This window comes from Montipora capricornis, chromosome 10 (assembly GCF_036669925.1).
Source record: "Montipora capricornis isolate CH-2021 chromosome 10, ASM3666992v2, whole genome shotgun sequence".
Lineage (NCBI taxonomy): Eukaryota > Metazoa > Cnidaria > Anthozoa > Scleractinia > Acroporidae > Montipora > Montipora capricornis.
Window position 1 is genome coordinate 21,442,345 of NC_090892.1, and position 21,872 is coordinate 21,464,216.

Here is a 21,872-nt window from a genome sequence, read left to right on the forward strand (position 1 = left end):
TTACATGGTTATTTGAAAAGATCTTCGGTTGGGTTGGTATATTAAACAGCCATAGCATACTACATGATGCTTTTGGGAGGTTTTATGATCATTATTCGTTAGGTAGAGGTTATACATATGCTATTCCAGAAAAATACACAACTAGAGTGGTGAAAAGATCTCCATTCTGCGGTCAAATTTCAGGTCTGCTTTATTGTATCTTTAAACGATTGAAAATCTAAACTATATATATGACAGTTCAAAAAAAGAAAATATTTAATTGGAATCATATTTCAAATAAACTTACATTGGATCAAATTGATGAACTCAAATCATACTATCGTGTATATCATCGTAAATGTTGGGCTTATAAGCAGGCTGTAAAACGCTTTAAAAAATTAAAATTACTAGGAAATTCTTTATCTGTGGTATTTGCTTCATCGGGTTTAGCTTCTTCTATAGTCACAGGGGGAGCATCTCTAGTTGCTATTAGTACGGTAGCAATTCTGATTCAAGGATGGATGTCACATCAAAACTTAGACCTAAAAATACAAAATTGTACATACGCTCATCAAAGTTATCAGCATCTATTAAATTCAATAAAAGACATGCTGAGAGTTGGTGATTTTCAAGAATCAATATATTTAACTATGAATAATGTTGATGATGTTGTTACAGATCTGAGTCCTATCGTTGATCGATTCTATTTAAAATATGACAAAAAATTCACTCCCGAATAATGGCTATGATTTTGGCTGAAATCAATAAAAGTATTTCTTTCCAATATTGATCATACTTTTCAATAGTCCTTTTTGATTTAGTCGTCTTAATCTTTTCATGAGGAAGATCAAGCATTTTGAATATCTTTTGCAAAATAAAGTTAATATTTATCATACGCTTTCTATCATCAACGTTGACATGCCTGATAACCTTTCCAATTTCTTCAAAAATCTTCATTATTTTGTTTTTGTGTTTGACTGTAATCTGGAAATTATTTTTCACAGCCATATTACTTATTATGTTTTCTATATGATATTTTCTTACATACACTGATTTACGTCGAAATTTATGTTTATTCTGATGAAATTCGATAAATTCTATAAGTGGTTTAAAGCCATTAACTGTCCCACATTTTTTACAAACTAGCATATTGTTATCATTCACTATATCAGGTTGACTGCAGCATTGCTCAATTTCTTTCGTATGTTTACCTATTTGTTTATTGCAAAATGGACAAATTACTTCTTCCATATTGACAAATTCATCATGTATTTCTCTACAACTCATTATACTATTGTATTAGATATCAATGTTAAAAACATATAGATTTCCAAAATATAAGATCAATAATTGGTAGCTAAAAATACGAGATTAAAAATTGGTAGCCATTAAATGGAAAGTAGTATGGAGTTGGGTTGGTATGAGAACATTTTTGCAAAAATGTGCTCGTACCCCCAACTCCTATACTACTGAAAATCATCAAAACTTTCATGAAACACGCGAGGTTGTTGGTGGTAAAAGGCTGTAAACGGTTTGTTTGCTTTTAACCGACAACCTCATATTCGTTTCTATGAAAATTAATTTGTCAAGGAAGTTGGGTGGACTTTCATAATTACTGATTAGCCCTAGTTATGTACGTAGCTTCCAAAACAAAAGAACAAAGCAGAGTTTAAGGACGGCGCCCACTAATTCACAGGTATTTTTGCTGTGGTTTATGATTATGCAGGAAATGTAGATCTTAATTAACAATTATTCGCCAAAGGCGAAGTGATTATCGGTGAATATTCACCTTGACTTCGTCTCGGTGAATATTCACCGATAATCGCTGAGCCTGAGGCAAATAATTGTTTTAGTATAAATACACAGGTGATTATTTCAAAAAATAGAAACATTTCAACGCGAAATTGTTACACAAGAAATCCACACAATGTTGAATTATTCCACGTGTATTTCCACAGTTTTTAACTTAATTGTTTAGCTTCATAACTTTTTCAAAAGCACATGGTTCTCTCTCTGACGTCACATGACGTCGCATACAGTGTCCAGTCCTCTGGCGGATTTCTATATCTAACACTCCCCCCTAACTTAAAAAAGAATGTCATCCATGACATTTGACTTGCAATACAGAATAATTCTTTACAAGAGTAGTAGCTTTTGATTCAGAATATTCCTTACTTCTTAAATCCTGGAGTGGGGTGATCAGGCCCAGCTCCTTACAGACCACTTAATCTCTTAGTTCATCTCTCCATACTGGCGTTCACGATTCTGTAGTACAACGACTATCTTAAGACAGTTTTCACAGCATTCACATGACGAATGTTTAAATACACTTCGGAAAATTCTCGTGTTTTTTTTTTTTTTTTTTTAAGTACAACAATGTAATAGGCAAAAAAAAGAAAAACTGTTTATCTGCACTGGAATGACTGGTATGGCACTCTCCATTGTGGCAGCTGTGGTACTACTGGCTGGGGCATCATATGAGGCACTATCATGTTCGCATTCCAGGACATCATGGGTGGTACCGGTGGAACTATATAGTTCAAGGCTGGTGGTAGCACACAGTACTGGTTCACTGGCAGTTCAGGTATGTAGGGTGTTGGCGGTGTAGGTATCCCACACTGCTGTATTTCTGCGAATGGACCGGCACGAACCTGCTGCACGTAAGTTGGTTCCCCAGGAGTGTCATAAGTAAGGCGCTTTGGGCCCTGTCTCAGACGCCGAGGCCGGCCTAAGTTGCCAGTATACTCTTGTTCAACCATCTCTCCACCATATACTTGAGGGTCCTCCATCAACGGTGCTTCGTCAGAAGTACCAGCAATGTTAGCTTCTCTTCCCGTTTCACTTGACACCTCACCAGCAGGAACATAGGTGAAGTCTGGTTGTGGTTCGTCTTTCCTTGTAGACTCTACCTGTATCTGTGTTTGGTCATTTCTATCACGTCTCAGTGGGCGGTTACAGCATGAAATGTTTGGAGGATCGTCTTCGCTGTCACTTCCGTCCCATTCGTGTACCAGTGGTTCAGTGTCATCACAATAGTAAGGTGCTGGTGTTCTGGTCTTCCTTATAGGAGGGAGGTCCTCCCAGGGTTTCCCTGGCAGCCAGTCACAAGGGAGTCACAGGTTTCGATGTAGAGTACGGCTATAGTTCCCTGACTTGATTCTGGCCTTACGTCGTATACTGGGCTCCCCTCCCCCTTTCTTGCAACGACCAGATGAATTTGGTCTTCCCAGAACGCACGGAGCTTTCCTGGTCCACCACGAGGAGTGAGGTTGCGTACCAGGACACGATCTCCTACTTGCAGCGCTGATGATCTTACTCGTTTGTCATAATTCTTTTTCCCTCTCATGGCACTTTTCATGGCAGATTTTGACGCGAGTGAGTAAGCTTCTTGCATGGCAGACTTCCACTTGGTAACATACTCAGCATGTGATTTGGCTCCCGTTTCCTCCTCGAGATCAAACATTACATCAATTGGCAGGCGAGGATTACGACCAAATAAAAGAAAAAATGGAGCATAACCTGTTGACTCATGGACAGTGCAGTTGTATGCATGAACGAGTTTATTTACATGATCTCTCCAGCTGGATTTGTGAGTTTCAGGTAGGGTTCGCAACATACTGAGTAACGTACGGTTCATTCTCTCAACCAAGCCATTGCCCTGTGGATGGTATGGAGTAGTCTTCGAGTGCATTACTCCAGAGAGTTCCTCAAGCCTCTTGAACAAACGGTTTTCAAACTCGCCTCCCATGTCATGATGGATTTTCTCAGGAAACCCAAAGCGTGGGATGAAATCATTGAAGATCCTGTCTGCAGCAGTAATAGCGGTCTTATTCCTCGTTGGGTACGCTTGCGCATACTTGGTAAAGTGATCTACCACCACCAGGATATATGCATAGCCTCCTGAGCTCCGCTCTAGGTGCACAAAGTCTATAGAAACCATTTGAAGAGGAGCCGTTGTTGTAATTGGCTGTAATGGTTCTCTTGTTGGTAGATTTGGACGTCTCTGTTTTAGGCATCGGCATACGTGATGGATAAAGTTCTTTACATCTCTCCTCATGTGTGGCCAATAAAATCTCTTTCGGGCCAGAGCTAGCACTCTCTCAACACCAAGGTGTCCCATTTCTTCATGGAGTTCACAGTAAACGGTGCGACGAAATTTCAGTGGGAGAACAACTCTTCCTGTGTACATGAAACTTGTGCCACTCGTTCAGGAGCTTACGAACCAAAGGTGATTCTTGGTACTTTTCCTTCACTGTCGGCTTGTGGTTTGCTTTGAGTCATTCAAGGACGCGTCCAATGTGAGGGTCTTCTTTCTGTGCTTTCATTAAATCCACCACTCTTACTCGATTGCAAGCTGCTAATGACAGGGCGTCGACAAGATGCAGTTCCTCTTCTCCATCAGTCAGGGCTGTCAGCCAAATTGAGTCCCCATTTGACAATGCCTGGACTGCAGAGATTGATGCATGCAAGCTTTCGGGAGTTAACTTCTCAGTACAACTGTCCATGTAGGTGTGGAAGTCACGGGGCAATCGGGAAAGGCTATCAGCATCAGCATTCAACCTGCCTGGTCGATACCGTATTTCAAAGTTAAAGTCTGCAAGCTCTCCCACCCACCGCAATCCTGTAGCATTTAACTTAGCAGATGTTAAGACGTAAGTGAAGGGATTGTTGGCGGTGTATACTACGAAGTCAGGAGCGGAATAGAGGTGGTCCCTGAACTGTTCTGGCACTGCCCGTTTCAATGCTAAGGATTCCACTGTGGCAGAGGGAATGTGGGAGTTGCGTGCAGGCGGGGTGAGAGTGCTAGAGGCATATGCAATTACTCGGGTAGAGCCGTTCTGCTTCTGATACAAGACCGCTCCCAAGCCATCCTGTGATGCATCGGTGTGTACAATGAATGGCGCATTATAATCTGGGTATGCCAGTAGAGGAGGTGAAGTTATTTTACCTATTAGGGTAGCCAACGCAGACTGGTGCCTGGGTTCCCACTTCACTGGTGACGAAGATGGTAACTGTCCACTACGCAACCCTGGGCTCTGTCTGGTTGAGGTAGCATTCTTTTTCCCCAGCAGGTCAGGATTGAGGAGATCGTAAGCGGGTTTTGCTATTTGTGCAAAGTTTTCGATATGACGGCGGTACACCCCAAGTAGACCCATGAGTCTTCTTACTTCTCCAACGGTCCGCGGTTTTAAATTCTTCATTGCAATCACTGCATTTGTAGCTTTGGGATCTATCCGGTACCCGTCTTGAGAGATAATTCTTCCAAGGAAAGACACTTACCGTTTGAACAATGCACACTTTCCAGGCTTAAGCCTCACACCATAACTCCTCAACCGACGAAGAACTTTACGCAGATGTTCAATATTGCGAAAATGTTTCTGAGAATACAATTACATCATCTAAGTAGGGGATACACATCTCGTTACGCAGCTCGCCAAGACAGTTCTCCATAAATCTCTGAAAGTTTGCGGGCGCATTCATGAGTCCGAATGGTATTCGCACCCATTCGTATAATAAACGCAGTTAACGGTTGACTTTTCCCGCCGATGAACCCCTGATGATAGGCTTTTCCCTGATCTAAAACACTAAACCATGACTTGCCCCCTAGACTGTCTAACGCTTCCTGGATCCGAGGAATAGGATGCCGGTCTGGCACTGTTTTCTTATTTAATTCTCTGTAGTCTATACATAACCTCATTCCGCCATCTTTCTTGCGAACACAGACAACACTACTTGAGAATGGCGATTTGGACGGATGAAAGCTCGGTTCAGCAAGTCTTCAACGTAACCTTTAACTTCTGGGTAGAGTGGACGGGGTATGGAAATGTAATTCTTCTGCACTGGCTGGTCACTAGTCAATCTAATATCCATCTCCAATTCGGTAATGCAGCCGATATTATCATTGTTCGTTGCAAATGCATCCGCTTCATCAACCAACAACTGTCTTGCCTGCTCCTTTTGGTTTACCGTCAGTCCACTCAAATCAACTTCAGGTAACCATGGCAAGTCACTCTCAATCCGTTCAGCCGGTGTATCTCTTTCACAGGGCGGTCCCTCGCATGGGGTCGGTGTCTCAGGGTCCTTAAACCTGACTTCAATAGGAGTAACTGACCGGACCAGCTGGAGGCGCCCCAGGACAACTCTTCCAGGCAGGGTGATATCGTGGTTTGTGTTGTTGGTCACTGCGACTAATAAGATGGTTGCATCACCCTCCTTCACAGTGGTAAGGGATTCGTGGACTGCTAATCCTGCAGGCCAGGTTGTCAACTCATCTGGCTCAAAAATGACAGGGGTCTTATGGTAGATTGGTCCAGTATTAGCACGACAAGGTAAGTGAACAGGTGAACAGTCTCCCCTGCAGGGACAGTGTGTAGCTTCTTTGCAGATTTAACTAGACAAAGTTCATCAGAATTGGTAGTACGTATTAGGCTTATCGACGCTTGTATGTAACCACTTTTACTCGTTTTAAAGCTTCTTAACATCCTTCCCAGTAATGCATCATCTTCTTTGCCTTCAGTATTCTTGACCATTAATTCTATAACATTAAAACCAATGATGGGCTGCTCAATGTTCTCCATTGTCACCAAGAACGGAACCCTAGTTTCTGTCTCATTTTCATTTGTTAACCTTACATCAATCTCTATCCATCCACAGTAAGGGATATTCGTCCCATTTGCTGCTTGCAAACTTATGGACCCATCTGTACCAAGTAAGTGTTCAATATCCCTTATTTTGACTGTTGGTAGTTGGCGCTTCAGGAAATCTACTGAAACAATTGACACTTCGGCTCCTGTGTCCCATAAAACTTTTGTAGCCATGTCATCCAGGTAGCAGTCTACCAAACACTTTCTTCCCACCAGCTTAACTATACGTTCCTGTTGCCTGGGAGAGATGTGACTAGCATACACACCTCTGTCTTGGGCATCTCCTAACCCCTTTTCTTTAAACGATTCTCTCTCAGAGAGTTCCTTGATTGCTTTGCATAACACTTTATGCTTTGGCCAATGAGCCTTCTGGCAACGCACCGAACAATACCAAACAGACTGGCACCTTGAACACTGTAGTAACTGTGTGTGGCAATCGGGCTTCAGGCAACAACTACACTGGTGGGACTTCTCTTTCTCTGGCGAGGCTACTCCCTGTCCCACGGGGGTAGCCTGGCTGCGTTTCCCGGATAACTTCTGAGCCTGGTCTGACAGTAGCGTGAAATATGGTTCAAGCCACCACAGAGGTAGCAATGTGGGCATCGGTTGCCTTCCCCCTTCCTTCTACACTCTTGGCAACCAGGTTGTCTTGTTCCAGCTTTCACTCCACCCCCACCATGATGACTAGGTATCATAGTGTCTGCTTTCTGGTTACCTGCTACTTCCCGGAGGGTCTTAACTTCCGATTTCACTGTGGCCAGCTCTGCTTGTACAGCCTTCAGTGCAGCTAGGAGTGGTGAATCCTTCTGCAATTCTTTCCTTGTGGTTGGTTCTACTGCACTATCAACGGTGAACACCTTTGCAGACTTTCCCCTGTTGGTAAGACTGAACTTATTACTTCGCTCGGCTTCTGCCGATATGGCTAGGCTCATTGCTCCAATGAGGTCTTCGTCTGCGACTTTTGGGTTTTGAGTGAGAGGTCTTATTTTTGTACGGATGGTTTCATCAGCGAGACCAGTTTCCAAGGCATGCAGGAACAAACTTTGCACTGAGGAAGCATCATACTTAACCTCACTATCACACTCTTTTGAAGCACTAATTATCTTCTGTCTAATCGTGAGTGCTCTCATCAAAAATGACTGCGGGTCTTCATTGGGCAGCTGGGCAATGTTTGTTAGAAGCTGGTAAAGTTCTGTGGCATTTTTCTCATGAAAATGGAAGCGAAGAATCTTACGCAGCCTGGGCAGGGTTAGGTCAGTCATGTTTTCTAGATAGCTTCTTAGTTGCAGGCCTGGCTGTATAGCACGGACTACGGCACTAACTACTTCCTTATCCGAGTATCCCTTGGCAAGCCCTGATTCTATTTGGGATATTAGAGCTTGATAACCCAGCTTATCCTTCTGGCCAGGGTCGCCCACCACTCCTGGTATTTTAAAATCTCTGTGGAATATGCTTTGCTCAACCCCTTTAACTGGAAACTTAATCGTGCCTTCGTCCTTCACTGAGTCAGTAAGCTTTTCTTTCTGCATTTTTGCCAATTTTTCCACGACTTGTTGCTGCTTATACTCTAATGTACCCAGTTCTTCCTTGAGTTTCTTTAGGTCGCCTATGTTTTCTAATTCTTCTTGGCCGTAATTATCTTCCATTCCCTCGAGTGGCGGTGGGCCCAAATGTGCGATTAACCCATCGACATACTCAATTTGATCATCGTCGGACAAATCCTCAACTGAATCCTCAATTTTTCGTCTGATGGCCCGAATAACACTTAATTTCCTCTGGCCCTCTACTGCCGACTTTTCAACTTTAGCATGAAGAGCAAATTCACATAACCTACTCAAGTCCAACGACAAAATTTTGCGAGCCAGGAGAATCAGTTTCTCCTCCGCCATTTTGCTTTTACATATAAACAACACGATCATAAACCCGCATGTATAAAATCCAATAAAACAGCGTTCCTATCTTCCCTGGCCTCGAATCCACACCCTATTATCTTATGACCAGCTGTCCACACCAAATGTTCCCTTAAACTACAACCCGTTGCATCCTGCTCGACAAAACGTTGTCCATGGAAACACAAAATTAAGGTGTAATGGCGGCGATACACTCACGTCCTCGTACACAGTGATCAATCGACCGTCAAAACAGTTACAACCATTCAGTTTCTTCCACAATTTCTCCCGGACAGGCCCCCAAAATGTTACACAAGAAATCCACACAATGTTGAATTATTCCACGTGTATTTCCACAGTTTTTAACTTAACTGTTTAGCTTCATAACTTTTTCAAAAGCACATGGTTCTCTCTCTGACGTCACATGACGTCGCATACAGTGTCCAGTCCTCTGGCGGATTTCTATATCTAACAAAATCATCTTCACTTACAGTGGCAAAACGACTACTGGCAGCCATTTTGTCCGTCGAGGTGATTATCGGCTATTAGTATAAATACACAGGTGATTATACAAAATCGCGCGCTCTCATTAACTCGCTATCTCGGATTATCAGCCGATAATCACCTCGATGGACAAAATGGCTGCCAGTGGTCATTTTGCCACTGTAAGTGAAGATGATTTCGCGTTGAAATGGTTTTTTTCTCTCTTTTTTGAAATAATCACCTGTATATTTATACTAAAACAATTCTTCGCCTCAGGCTCAGTGATTATCGGTGAATATTCACCTCAACTTCGTCTCGGTGAATATTCACCGATAATCACTTCGCCTTCGGCGAATAATTGTTAAATAATCCAAGATAGCGACCCAATGAGAGCGCGCGATTTTGTATAATCACCTTTGTATTTATACTAACAAGTGTTATTGAAATCCAAAATGAGAATTTTTGGTAACCACATAATTGGGTATGAAGCTTTAACATGCAAAGAAATGTATGGCATTCTCTCTTGAATTGAAGCTGAATTATCTGAATTATCCCAATTTTCTTTTTGGATACAAAGAGTACTTACTAAGATCTATTTTCTCTGGATAGTTTTAAACCGCGCTAAAATATCACTGTATTGGTAAGCATCACCTATAGGAAACCCGAATATCTCAAGATGTGCAGAACGTATACATGAGCAATAACAATAGTAGGCTCTGTCCTTTATGATGGCAGACATTCCATCCCCTTCTGAAGGAAGATAGGGAGTATTTTCTAGCGCCTGTAAAGGGGTCTGGGGTTAATGCTCCCCAGGAAATTTGCAAATTTAGGTTCCTTCAAGTGGCATTTCCTGCATTTTGCAGATTTTGACATCATTTTTGTCGTATTCTAGAAGGTCTTTATTCTTACCTTTTCGTGATTGTCTGCACAACACGCCCGGGGTGTTCAATGAAGAGACTGAGCAAGACATTATGGATAAGAAAGTGTAATACAAAATGTTTTACACTCAGATCACAAAAAAATGCTTAAGATAAGCAATTTTTTTCCTTGTTTTCAGAATTTCATGATAAATCAGGAGAATCTGATAAAAATCGGGATAGTGAGAGTACACTTTGAACTGAGAATTGTCACTCGTGCTGTGAGTGAATATTGTGACATTCAACAAATACTGGACTTGTGCTCTCCAAGTTATTTGAAGTACTGAATTTCACAATGAGTGGCCCTGGTCCACCTTTTGCTATAAAATATTGGAGCTTGAATAGCATACTTACCTGTAGCTATTAGAGGGTGATGTGACGTGCTAGTTTTCTACCCATATGAACCATGTGAGCGTTACCCTACTAATGGAAATGGGTCCACACAAGGACAGAGAAACACCGGGGCTCGACACTAACGGTAGCCAACTAGCCACAGCCTAGTGAAATTTCAGTTTTGGCTAGTAGATTTTGAGCTGCACTAGCCATTGGGGCTAGTACAGATTATCATGAAGTGGAGTTCTGGACGAAAACAAAACTGAAAATTATTTCCTACGGATAAGGTAAAAGGAGAGAATAGAAAATAACAACAGAAACTGTGAGCGGATTCTATGGAATTTACTGCCTTAGAAAATTAAACGATAAGTTGAAAAAAAAAAATTAAGGGGAAACCAACGCGGATTACAGTTTCCCACGCCACGTTGCGAACGATTAATCACGAGTAAAATCACAGCTGAAATCATGCTGAACTTCTCGGCTGCTGTTTCCATATGGGCGTAACTTTATCGCAAACAATCGCAAGCACCTTCCGAGAGCTTGATCACAAACAGTTTGCGTAAATGGAAACACCTTTTACGTTCATCGCCGATAATCGCCGATGATCGCAAACAAGACGCAAGAGATAGAAATTGTTCTATTGTTACGTCTTGTTGGCGACGAGTAGCAATGCAAAAGCGAGGAAACAATGATATGGAAACACAATCGTAAACTGTTTCAGATTGTTTGCGATCAACCGACGATATTTTTGTGCACGTGATATGTTTTGACGAATTAGAGGCAAATATATGAAAATGTCGTCCGAGTACGATTGTGGCCCTGAATAATTTTGCACAAAATGGGGCTGCAGTCTATACATGGTACATGTATTTATAAATAACATCCTAACAAAATTTTGTTTAACTTGAAATCCCCGTGATAAATTTGCGAAGTTCTTTGCTGATTACTCAGGTGTAGCTTTCAGACTTTTGCATAATAATTCATTATTGTGCATTACATTAATTTTGTATGACTAGCTCGGTGAGCGGGCAAGATGAATCAAATCCTGTGCTACATGTATGATTGGCTACCTGAGCGGGCAAGATGGTGTTATCTTGCCTGCTTGGGATTTCTTGCTTGGTTCTGCAAGATCAAAGATCAATTTTTGGTGTTTTAGCCCCTATAATAAATCCTTTATTGACCAAGCTTGTTCGGTCAAGATGGCTGGATATTGGCCTCCTTCTTTTTTTTGCATGTTTATGGACTGAGATGAATAAACACTTGGCCAATATCCAGCCATCTTGACCAAACAAGCTTGGTCAATAACCCATATTTATCAGCCAATTAAGCGAAGTAATTTGCTTGGGATACTGAAAACAATATTGATGATGATGATGATGACGATGATGATGATGATTGTTTAAGCCCCTGATTCAATTTTAAAACCCTTTTACAGTCCTTGTACTCTACATGATATTTGTTTCTAGCTCTTTTTTTTTCATTGTGTTTTTTCAGCAAAACAAACCATTCTTCTCTTTCTTAGTACTCAGTGTATTTCATCTTGCTAATTCTCCTCTCCTTTACTTCTGACCTGTGTTTTTCCGTTGTTTAGATTTCAAGCTGATGGAAAATCCTGCAGGCGTGGTCCTCGGTATCTCAAGGTCCAGCTGAATTCTAAAATCAATTTTGTTTGTCCAAATGCGGCAACTGTGCTTCAGAAACGTTCAACAGCCGTTCAGGCATCAGCCATGTATGAAAACCTTTGGTTGCTTGAGAATAAAACAGCGTTTGAGAATTGTGATAGAACAATGGATCCAAAAGCAAGACGTCTGTTAACATGCTCATCTCCAGGTCAACTGACATATACTTCGGTCATTTTTGCTCAGTTTACAGCAGAAGAGGATGGTCTGAAATTTGTTGGGGGCAGAACATACTATTTTATTGGTAGGTAGATCTACAGCTGTATCTGCACAGTACGTGCACATATATGAAAGTACCAACATAGAATGATATGCATTCAGGCTTTGATTTGCCCAGGGTCCACTTTCAGATTATTAGTTCTATTCAATTTACAATCTGTCATTGTTTTGTTTCATCTCTGTGTCAGTGGCCATGTTAATGTTGCAAAACAGAGAAATGAGGGTATTATTGGAGTCCCATTTATGATAATCCTTTTGCAATGGAGCTCTTACTATTCTATTGCAAATACTCTGACTTATTATTTTGTTCAGTTGTTTTAAAACTTGGCGACTTGTCACACATGTAGAAACCAAGAGTTTTATGAAGCTAGGAAACTTATTCTGTTGTGAACATTCCTAATTATTATAAACCCCACACACAGCTTCTAAAGATTCATTGGATGTATCTTAACAGACATCATTATCACTTATCATAGTTATTTCATTCCATTCCTCAGTACCTCAGTTATGCAGTGACACTTGTCTCAATTTATGTATTTTACCAAAAATTATTGATGTTAAAGAATTGATGTACATATATAAATTATGTACATACTATGTACATGTAGTAGTTTGCAATGCAATTGGTGGAGGTCGGCAAATGAGACTTTTCTTTTGTTTTTCTGTTGTCATGGTGCAGCTGAAGTATAGTTCTGACAAGTTCATGGGTGTACTGCGATCAAGATAACCCCAAAATACAGGGTATCTAGGATATAAATGTAACCATTATCAGCCGTAGACATCTTTACCTAAATTATTTGAAGTGGGGATTTTCAAACAGTTTATTTTATTCCATCTGCATGGTAGAGCTTTTACCAACACTGAGCTGAAGATACGTTTTACATGTAGTATAAAATAATTGTTAGGTGGAATGCCAAAGGCATACCACGTCTTAAAACCAGTCTGGTGTCTTTTTTTTGTTGGTAGTCACAAATGTGCGTACCCTACGGATATTGAATTAATCTCCGATCGGGTGTATTTACATTTATTCCCTCCAGTAAGTCCAAACTTCTCTACCCCGAGGAGAACTCATATTCTTTCCCAACCTTCACAATTATCTGCGAACGCGTTAGACCACTCGGCCACCGTAATACACTTCCGTTAATCTTGATGAACGCAAAGATTTAGTGTGGAATCTTTTTGCCTGCCATGCATACGATTGATTCAGTATTAAACTACCGGTATTCGATAAAGTGGACAGATGCTTTTTCTTTGAGAATGGCAAGCTTTAAAGGTAAGGATAATATTCTACGTTATTTCTAGATCTTGCCTCGTACATGTACTTTTGTGTTCTACTGTGAACACTATTTTGCATACAACGAATACTTCATTAGAAGTATTTTGCATAGAACGAATACTCCAATATTTCTTGGGAACCAGTTTGTTTGCCGTTTTGACAATGAAAGAAAATAAGAAAATAGATTTCAACGGCCAAACAAGATAAAAAATGAAACCGAATTAGCCATCGCTTCCACGGGGACTTGCTGCGGTCCCCATCCAAGTACTAACCTCATTCGGAGGAGCTTAACTTTAGCTGACACGTGGACTAGCATCAACGATTGTGATCTTTGTGTTAAATTGGCGAACTTCTTTTAACACTTGAAAGAAAAAAAAAGGAAACTAACAAAAACCCGGTGTCTTGCCGTAATTTTGTCACAGGTGCATCCTTTCTTTCTTGAGTTGTCAGTATTAAACACGCAAGGTAACTTGATCGCAGGTGGGCGCTAAAATCGATGTCACTTTCGATTTTGCGATTTTACTTGTACGACCTAAAGTACGATAGAAATATTGAACTCTGATTGAATGTAACAAATGTTTTTTGCTGATGGCAAATTGTTTTATTCTCGATCGACACTTCCTAGAAGTTCCTTCTGCTCTCCTTAAAAACTACATAATTTATTAATATTTATATACTTTTGCGTCAATATTTGTTCTTTCCACTTGAACATAAAATTCATATCTTCTCGCCACCATGTAATATCCTCTATTTATTAGTTACTATTGTTATTGCTTGTCATCCTAGAATTAAATGTAACTTATTTCAAAACATTTATGGATTAATGTTAGTGAGAGGATGTGTACACTACAAAGAAAAAGTAATTTGCATATATTGACTTCATCTACAATAATTCAACAACAATAATTATTATACGAGGGCGCGCTGGATATGAAGTGATTATAATGCGCCCCGTTGGTTATAATCACTTTACATGTATATCCAGGAAGCCCAAGTAGAATAATAATAAATGATTTTTTTATTAAAAACTCCATGGTGTTCCTGGCAGTGGTATTGTCGACTAAAGCATTGATTCCTGCCTCCGTCTATTCGGGTCCAAAACAGTTTTTGTAGGCCATTCATTTTTTCTCAGAGCTGCAAAAATGTTTTCAACTTGCTTTATTGCTGACTTGTTCCTTGGCCATATTAGGTACAGCAGGTGTATGAAATGATAGCCTGTGTCTGGTGAGCCAATGGAAATGCTGGAAATAGGAAATCTGTGGTTCAGTTTTTAATAAAAATTATTATTAATCTGTGGGTATCAAATCACACCAAATTATGGTAGTGTTACAGCTCTACCGCTCCCTGCAAAAGGAATAATAATTTTATTGTACATGAACATATTCATCTCAAATTCTCCTCTTTGGTTTAAGTTTACCTCTGGGGACTTGGAGCATTATTACGAGGGATGCCAGAGGCAGACTACGTCAATAATCCAGTATGGTTTTTTTTATTTTTCATCATAATCGCAAATGTGTATACCCCAGGGATAGTAGATTCCCCGGTTGATAAGAATTCCTTATGATACAACCGGATCCAGTGCGCCTCGAACTCGGGCCACGCACCCTGGGAGCGAGTAAAAATAAATCAAGTATATAAAAAAAGGATTAATTGTAAAGTAAGTAACGTCTTTATTTAACGAGGGTAGCACAAAATACTAATTTACTAGTGGCCCTCATTACAAGATTAAAATAATTGCCATTGAGTCACCCTCGCGAGGATGACGAGGCGGCAGCATTATAGAGCCGAGGCCTGAGTTAATTTTGGTACAACCAGAAGAAAGTAAGCATAAGGTAATGTAAGAGTGCAGGGCTTGAAATTGCGACTCACTGGTCACCAGTGCGACCAAAAATTGAGTGCTGGCGACTAGATTTTCAGCACTGGTCGCCAGCTTGCGAATCACGTTTTGTCTGATAACCCAGGATAAACTGTAGACAACTGTTGTATTTGAATCTTTATATGATGAAATTGTTAGGAACTAGTAGCTAGAACACGACTCACCTTTCTTTCCCCCTTAAAATAATGTATAAATACTACAAGAAAATCTGTTTCTCACATTGTTATTTAATAGCACAAATGTACTTCGATACTTCGATCACCCCGTTTACTAGGCGCCATATTGTTTCAGCAGCTTCATGGGATCATGGGCGCACTTAAACACTGTATGCTTCTTGCCAGTTACGTGAATTTTGTGCCCAGAAGACGAAAATTCAGCAAGAAGGTTAATTGAAAATTTAAATCCATCGTGAGTTGTGGATGCCTGATCGAACCCAGGTGGATTATGTGATTTTGGGTCTCAGCAATGGTTTTCATCTCAGTTTCAACCCTCGGGCAGTATCATTAAAGTTTGCAAGACAGAACATGCCTTCGGCATCACTTCAGCCTTCAGATATTGACCAGTATCTTCTCACAGAACTCGAGAAAGGCCGTGTCGCAGGCCCCTTCTCCATACCCCCTATTCCAAACCTCCATATCAGTCGCATTGGGATCATCCCTAAGAAATATGAGCCTGGGAAATGGCGGCTTATTCTAGACTTATCTAGCCCAGTAGGCCATAGTATCAATGATGGAATTCCAAAAGAATCTTTTTCAGTGCAGTACATGAAGATTGATGATGTTATCAATGGAATCATGTCCCTCGGAAGAGGATCTCTTATGGCAAAATTTGACGTGGACAGCGTTTACCGTAATGTCCCAGTACATTCTGATGATCATTACTTGTTAGGCATGAAGTGGCGGGCGAAGTACTTCATCGATTTAGCCCTTCCTTTTGGCTTACGCTCGGCTCCATACATCTTCTCGTCCCTTGCAGATCTTCTTGAGTGGATTCTCAACCATAATTATGGCATAAACTTCTTGTTACATTATGTGGACGACTTTCATACCTTGGGCCCTCCTAACTCTCCAGTTTGCCAGAATAATGTCAATACTTGTGTTCAATTGTTTTCGGAGTGGGGCCGCATTCCTCTTCACCCAGATAAACTTGAGGGACCCTCCACTTGTTTGATGGTACTTGGTATTCAGCTGGACTCAATGACGCTACAGGCTCGCCTTCCACAGGACAAGTTTGATTGCATTGCCACTCTTCTGGAATCCTGGTCACTAAAACAGCATTGCACAAGGAAAGAGTTGGAATCTCTTATCGGCAATCTCCAACACGCTTGTAAGGTAATCCCCCAGGGTCGCACCTTTCTACGGCGTATGATTAACTTGCTGTCAGCCTTTTGATGGGATGACCATCCAATTAGGCTCAACCAAGATTTCCGCTTAGATGTCTCCTGGTGGCGTGAATTCTTCCATTCTTGGGATGGTTTTAGTTTCCTGCTATCCCCACAGTGGGCTCCCTTACCAGAGTTTCACGTCTCTTCAGATGCCGTAGGTGCACTGGGATATGGTGCCATTTTTGATAATGAGTGGTTTGTTGGTGAATGGTCCTCTAGTCAGAAGCCTTTGTCGATTGCGTACAAGGAGTTGTTTCCTGTGGTTGTTGCATCCCATTTATGGGGCCACTGTTGTGGTCAGCGTGCTATGTCCGGGCACCTCTAAGGATCCAAGCATGATGGTTCTTCGTGATCTTTCTCTCAATGCAGCTCGTCATTCCTTTGTCTTTACTGCCTCCCATAGGGCTGGTAGAGACAATTGCATTGCTAATACCTTATCCCGTTTTGACTTTCAGCATTTCCATCATCTTGCACTACATGCAGCACCGGTGGCAACCCCAATCCCACCATCACTGCTGGCGCAGCTTCCTCTAATTTGACGGACAAATGCCATTTTTACTTAGCTAATGGCTTGGCTCCATCCACTCATAAAGTATATGGCTCAGCACAACGCCAGTTTTTAGAATTCTGTAGCCAGGACTCGCCCTCTAATTGGAATCAGCCTCTGTTACCCGCTAACGAACAAACTTTGATGCGCTTCACCATACTTCCATTAAAGTCTACGTGTCAGCAGTCTGGCCTTGACACATTGACTATGGCTTCCCAGACCCACTCACCAATAATATAATATTGTCTTCAACTCCAACGTCTCTTGCAAGGGATCAAACAACACCAGGGTTCTAAGTCACAGCAGATCTTATGTCAGTGCTACACCAGTCATTGGATTTTACTAATCCCGATAATATTATGCGTTGGGCTGCCTGCTGCCTTGGCTTCTCAGTGTTCAATCTAGAAATTATGGAAAGTGGGACAAATGTCCCACGTGACATTTTAAATTGGGTCATTTCAAAAATGGTACGGGTCAAATTATTATGATAACACTAAACTTCAAAAAACAGGCAATATCCCTATTATGCTATACACTACCAGTATATCTTTACAACTTTTTAGCATTTTAAGTCAGTTTCAACGTTTTCGAATTTTTTTTTCTTATGATAGTTTTTATGCTTTTCACAGTTTTGATTTGTTTATTGCAGTAACTGGAAACAGTCAAATAATTGTAAAGCCGAAAAAGTCCAATTATGAATAAAAGGAAACCAAAAAATGCCTGTTTGACCATTTTTACATTTCATACTTTCTAATCAGCTTTAACTAACGCAAGTTCCAAGCTTTCCTTAGTTAGCCAGTAAAGATTCTTCTGTCCTTTTTCTTCCTCCAATGCTGCAAGGCCGCGTTAAAGTCGAATTGATCAAGATCTTCTCCTTCAGCAGAGACAACCATTAAGTGTCATCAACTCTTTCTGAACCAAGTCTGTTTCGGACGGATGTCTTGAGGCTATTCTGAAGACTAAACCCTCGTTCGCAATCTGCTGTGTGAATAGGAGCTGCTAAATCCAGAGATGCAAGTGTAATTAAATTTGGAAATTCATCTTTGTGATACTTGTGAATTAAGTTCACAGTGGTACTATTCTGTCCCTGGGATATCCAGCTTTGACTACAAGTGGTTTGATCTTTTCCCACTCATCTGCAGTTTGGTCTGGATCAATCACAGCTGCAATTTTGCTAACTGCATCTCCATGCCTAAATACCCAATGAAGAGCAAAGACAATATTAAAACAAAAATAAGTATTATTCACTTGTTACTATCTCATTGTTTGTTGAAAGAAAAAGTAAAAGTAAAACCGGACTGCAACCAATTGCATGAAGCTAACATTGGATCACAGCTGTGCTCCAGTGCTAGCGTGAGCTTCCAGTTCAGTTTTAGTTTTTCTCTGCTAAAACAAGTTTTATCACACTCTCGTGGAATAATAATTATTGTTAAGTAGACACTTAGCCTTACATCAAATTTAATGGTATGTGATAGGTGTTTTCTCCTAGTACAGGAATCAAAAATGTGAAAAGAATATTAGTAAAAAAGGGTTAAACAACCAAAGCCATACACTCCATTTCGTTTTATACATAAACCAAAGAAAACGATGAGGCGGCCGATCTCCAGTCAGTATTCCAAACAAATCTTACCTTTTCATCTTGACATTCCTCAAAAAGCTTTAGTAAAAGTAAATATTGATAGTATTACTGTGCTGATTGTTGAGGTCCCATTAGGGGAGGGAGGAATCTAAGTATCCCATATCCCTAAATACATGTATCCTGTACCCTGTTAATTTCTGTGGTTTGTATCACTATAATACCAGTTCGGTTTTTTAAATATCCTGCATCTCGTTAATTCCCCCCCCCCCCCCCCCCAATTTCCCATATCGCTGATAACCCCTAACAGGGCCTCGTTGTTTCCATTGGCAAATTTAGTAGCATTAACAATATGAAATAACCTCTTTCTGTTTTTACAACAAATGACTTGTAGGTAAATTATAGATTTATCTTTCTGGTAATCTCTCCCCATTTTCCGAAGTTTACCTGGCGTTGTACTGTTACAGTAGGTCACTGTAACTGGACAATTTGTGTTTACTGTTTGTGCATCCCATGGATATGCCCTTATAGGTGTCTTGTTGAATGAGAGAACTGTTTGTCTGAAGAGTCAGTTTGTTTAGGGGACTGTCATTGCTGCAGCTAGTAGTCTCATGCAAAGATTACACCAGAAAAAATTAATTCTGGGTGAGACCCTTTGAAGTGTAACTTGAGAATATGACTTGCACAACTGTTTCATTTAATGAAAATGATTTTGTAGAGCTATAAGTTTAAGGAAATTTAACTTAGATTGAATGAATTCAAGTGTTGGGGCAGTTGTTGTGAATGGTTTGTTCAGACCTCCATTGGTATTGTATAAAGTTGGGAAGGTGATCATCCTCAACTGTTTTACTACTAAACAGAGTTAACTGAATAGAGTCAGTTAACTCTGTTTAAAATATAAGTGCTACACGGCCAACGTTTGTATAAACGTAACCTTTCCTTGTGTTTTACTACTATACTGTCAATTCAGGGATCATTGTGAGGCATAACCGTAGGGACTTCCTTGGCACAGTATCCATTGATTGGTCTCCAGTAATTTCAATTATTTGAATGTAGGGAGTTTTCCTACTAACAGCTCACTCAAAGGAACTATAGCTGTACAGCAATTTGAGGGAACTTGACATAGTGACTTGTTGCATGAATTTAAATAAGTAGTGCAGGTGTATGGTGTATGCATGAATTTAAATAATTAGTGCAGGTGTATGACAATGGGTACTGTGGTTTACATCTGAAGTTATTGTAGCAACTAGGCATGGCAGGTCTAAAACATGGGTCAGATGTCACTGTGATGCAGATACTGTAAACAAACAACACCAGAAGTGTTCCCTAGCCTAGCCCTAATCACTCGGTCTTGAGGGAACTTTTGGCTTAGTTGTTCATCAGTGGAGCAGGAACTTCAATCTAGTCTTGACCTGTGGAATGTGACCTGTGTTTTACACCTGCCTAAATACTAAGGCACAACTGGACACAGTGCCCTAGTGTGTTCCCACGTTAATTTGTTGTAAACCATAAAGCAAAAAGACTGTAGGATTTAAAATTTTCATGTCTTCATTTCCTAGCTACATCTGATGGCACTGAATCAAGTCTCAACAATACATTTGGTGGCCACTGTGATGATCCATCCATGAAAGTGAACATGAAAATTGCAGTCTATATATGCAAAAAAAATAAAGGTAATAAACAGATTTGCCTCTTACCAAGCTAACCATTGCTGTGAGCCTACATGTAGATATTTATAATTTATTTTATAACTACATGCACAAAGTTATATTGTGAGCAAATAATACAATGTTACATGTACTGTACTGTAGGAATGATCTACATGTAGGGAATAGGCAGGGAATATAAATTTGTTTTGATGAGGTGGTGGTAATACATGTAGTGGTATGTGGTACCAACACTGCCATTACTACATCCATTACTACATCCTAAACTAAAAAATTGAAACTGTGGTCTCTACACGAAATGGGATTCCTTCACTCCACGAAAATACAAAATAAACCTCATCCGCTCCCTCACTTATCGCTACTACCGTCAAATTGTTGGGATTGTAATGATTTTTACATCGGTAAAACTAAACGGCGGCTTCACGATAGAAAAACCGAACATTTTAAGGCCCTAGCTAAAAATGACAATACTTCAGCCATTGCTGACCACGTCAAGGCCACTGGACATAACATCAAGTGGGATCATTTTGATATTTTAGCGAAGGGCAAAACTGACTATCATTGTAAAATAAAAGAGACCTTCTTTATTCAAGAACTTGAGCCAGCTTTCAACGTCAACGTCGGAAGTGAAAAGCTGATGCTTTATTAATCTTTTCTGTTTTTATTATTATTATAATTATTATTATTATATATTTTACTGTTAAGTATTTGCTTAATCTAGGTTCCAGTCCCCTCATCCGATTTGTTATATATAAATAGCTGTTTTAAATTTCAACGGTTACTTTTGAAAATGTATGTAGAGCACATACGAAACGTCAAGTCACTATCAAAATGAACAAGTTCAATATGTTTATCACCGCTGTTTGTGTCTTATTTTTGATCAAACTACGATGGCCCAGGAACAAAAGTAATTGGGAAGTATTTGGTGGAAGGCTATATGCCAATCTGGCATGAAGGATACACCCCAGTGGAATTTTTTGTCATCACAGTGCCAATTTTCATACAGGAACCTAGTCTTTTGTCCTCCAGCTTGAACTCACGTCAGTGAAGGCCATTTTGAAATATTCCCACTGGTAGTTGTACCTCAAGATCAATATTGACAAAATTGATTCCTGGCACATTTTTATAATTACATGAAAACTATTTCTGTTTCCACTCACTTACTCCCAAGCTGCCATTGGCTGGGTCTGATAACACCTTCATGAGGACAGACCTTTCCTTTCTATCCTGGACCTGCATATTTGTGTCTCCACCGTTCAGTAAAGTCCCCTGAAGGTCTCCAGCTCCTTTGTCATGAATTTTCCTTTTTTGTCTCCCATGTTCTCCCCTACTTGGTAGTTTCCAGAAAAATTGTTGCCAGAGGGGAATGGGACTTGCGAATTACATGGCCAAACCACAATAAG

The 21,872-nt window shown here is 40.4% G+C and overlaps 1 protein-coding gene across 1 annotated transcript in view; it reads left to right on the top strand.

The window, feature by feature from the left end:
* LOC138018702 (ephrin-B1-like) overlaps positions 1-20,507 on the top strand; it is a 52,029-nt gene extending 31,522 nt beyond the window's left edge. Inside the window, exons 2-3 of the mRNA XM_068865387.1 lie at positions 11,837-12,168; positions 20,362-20,507. Coding sequence (XP_068721488.1) covers positions 11,837-12,168; positions 20,362-20,507 — 478 coding nt within the window. The remainder of the gene's footprint in view (positions 1-11,836; positions 12,169-20,361) is intronic.
* Positions 20,508-21,872: the final 1,365 nt, after the last annotated feature.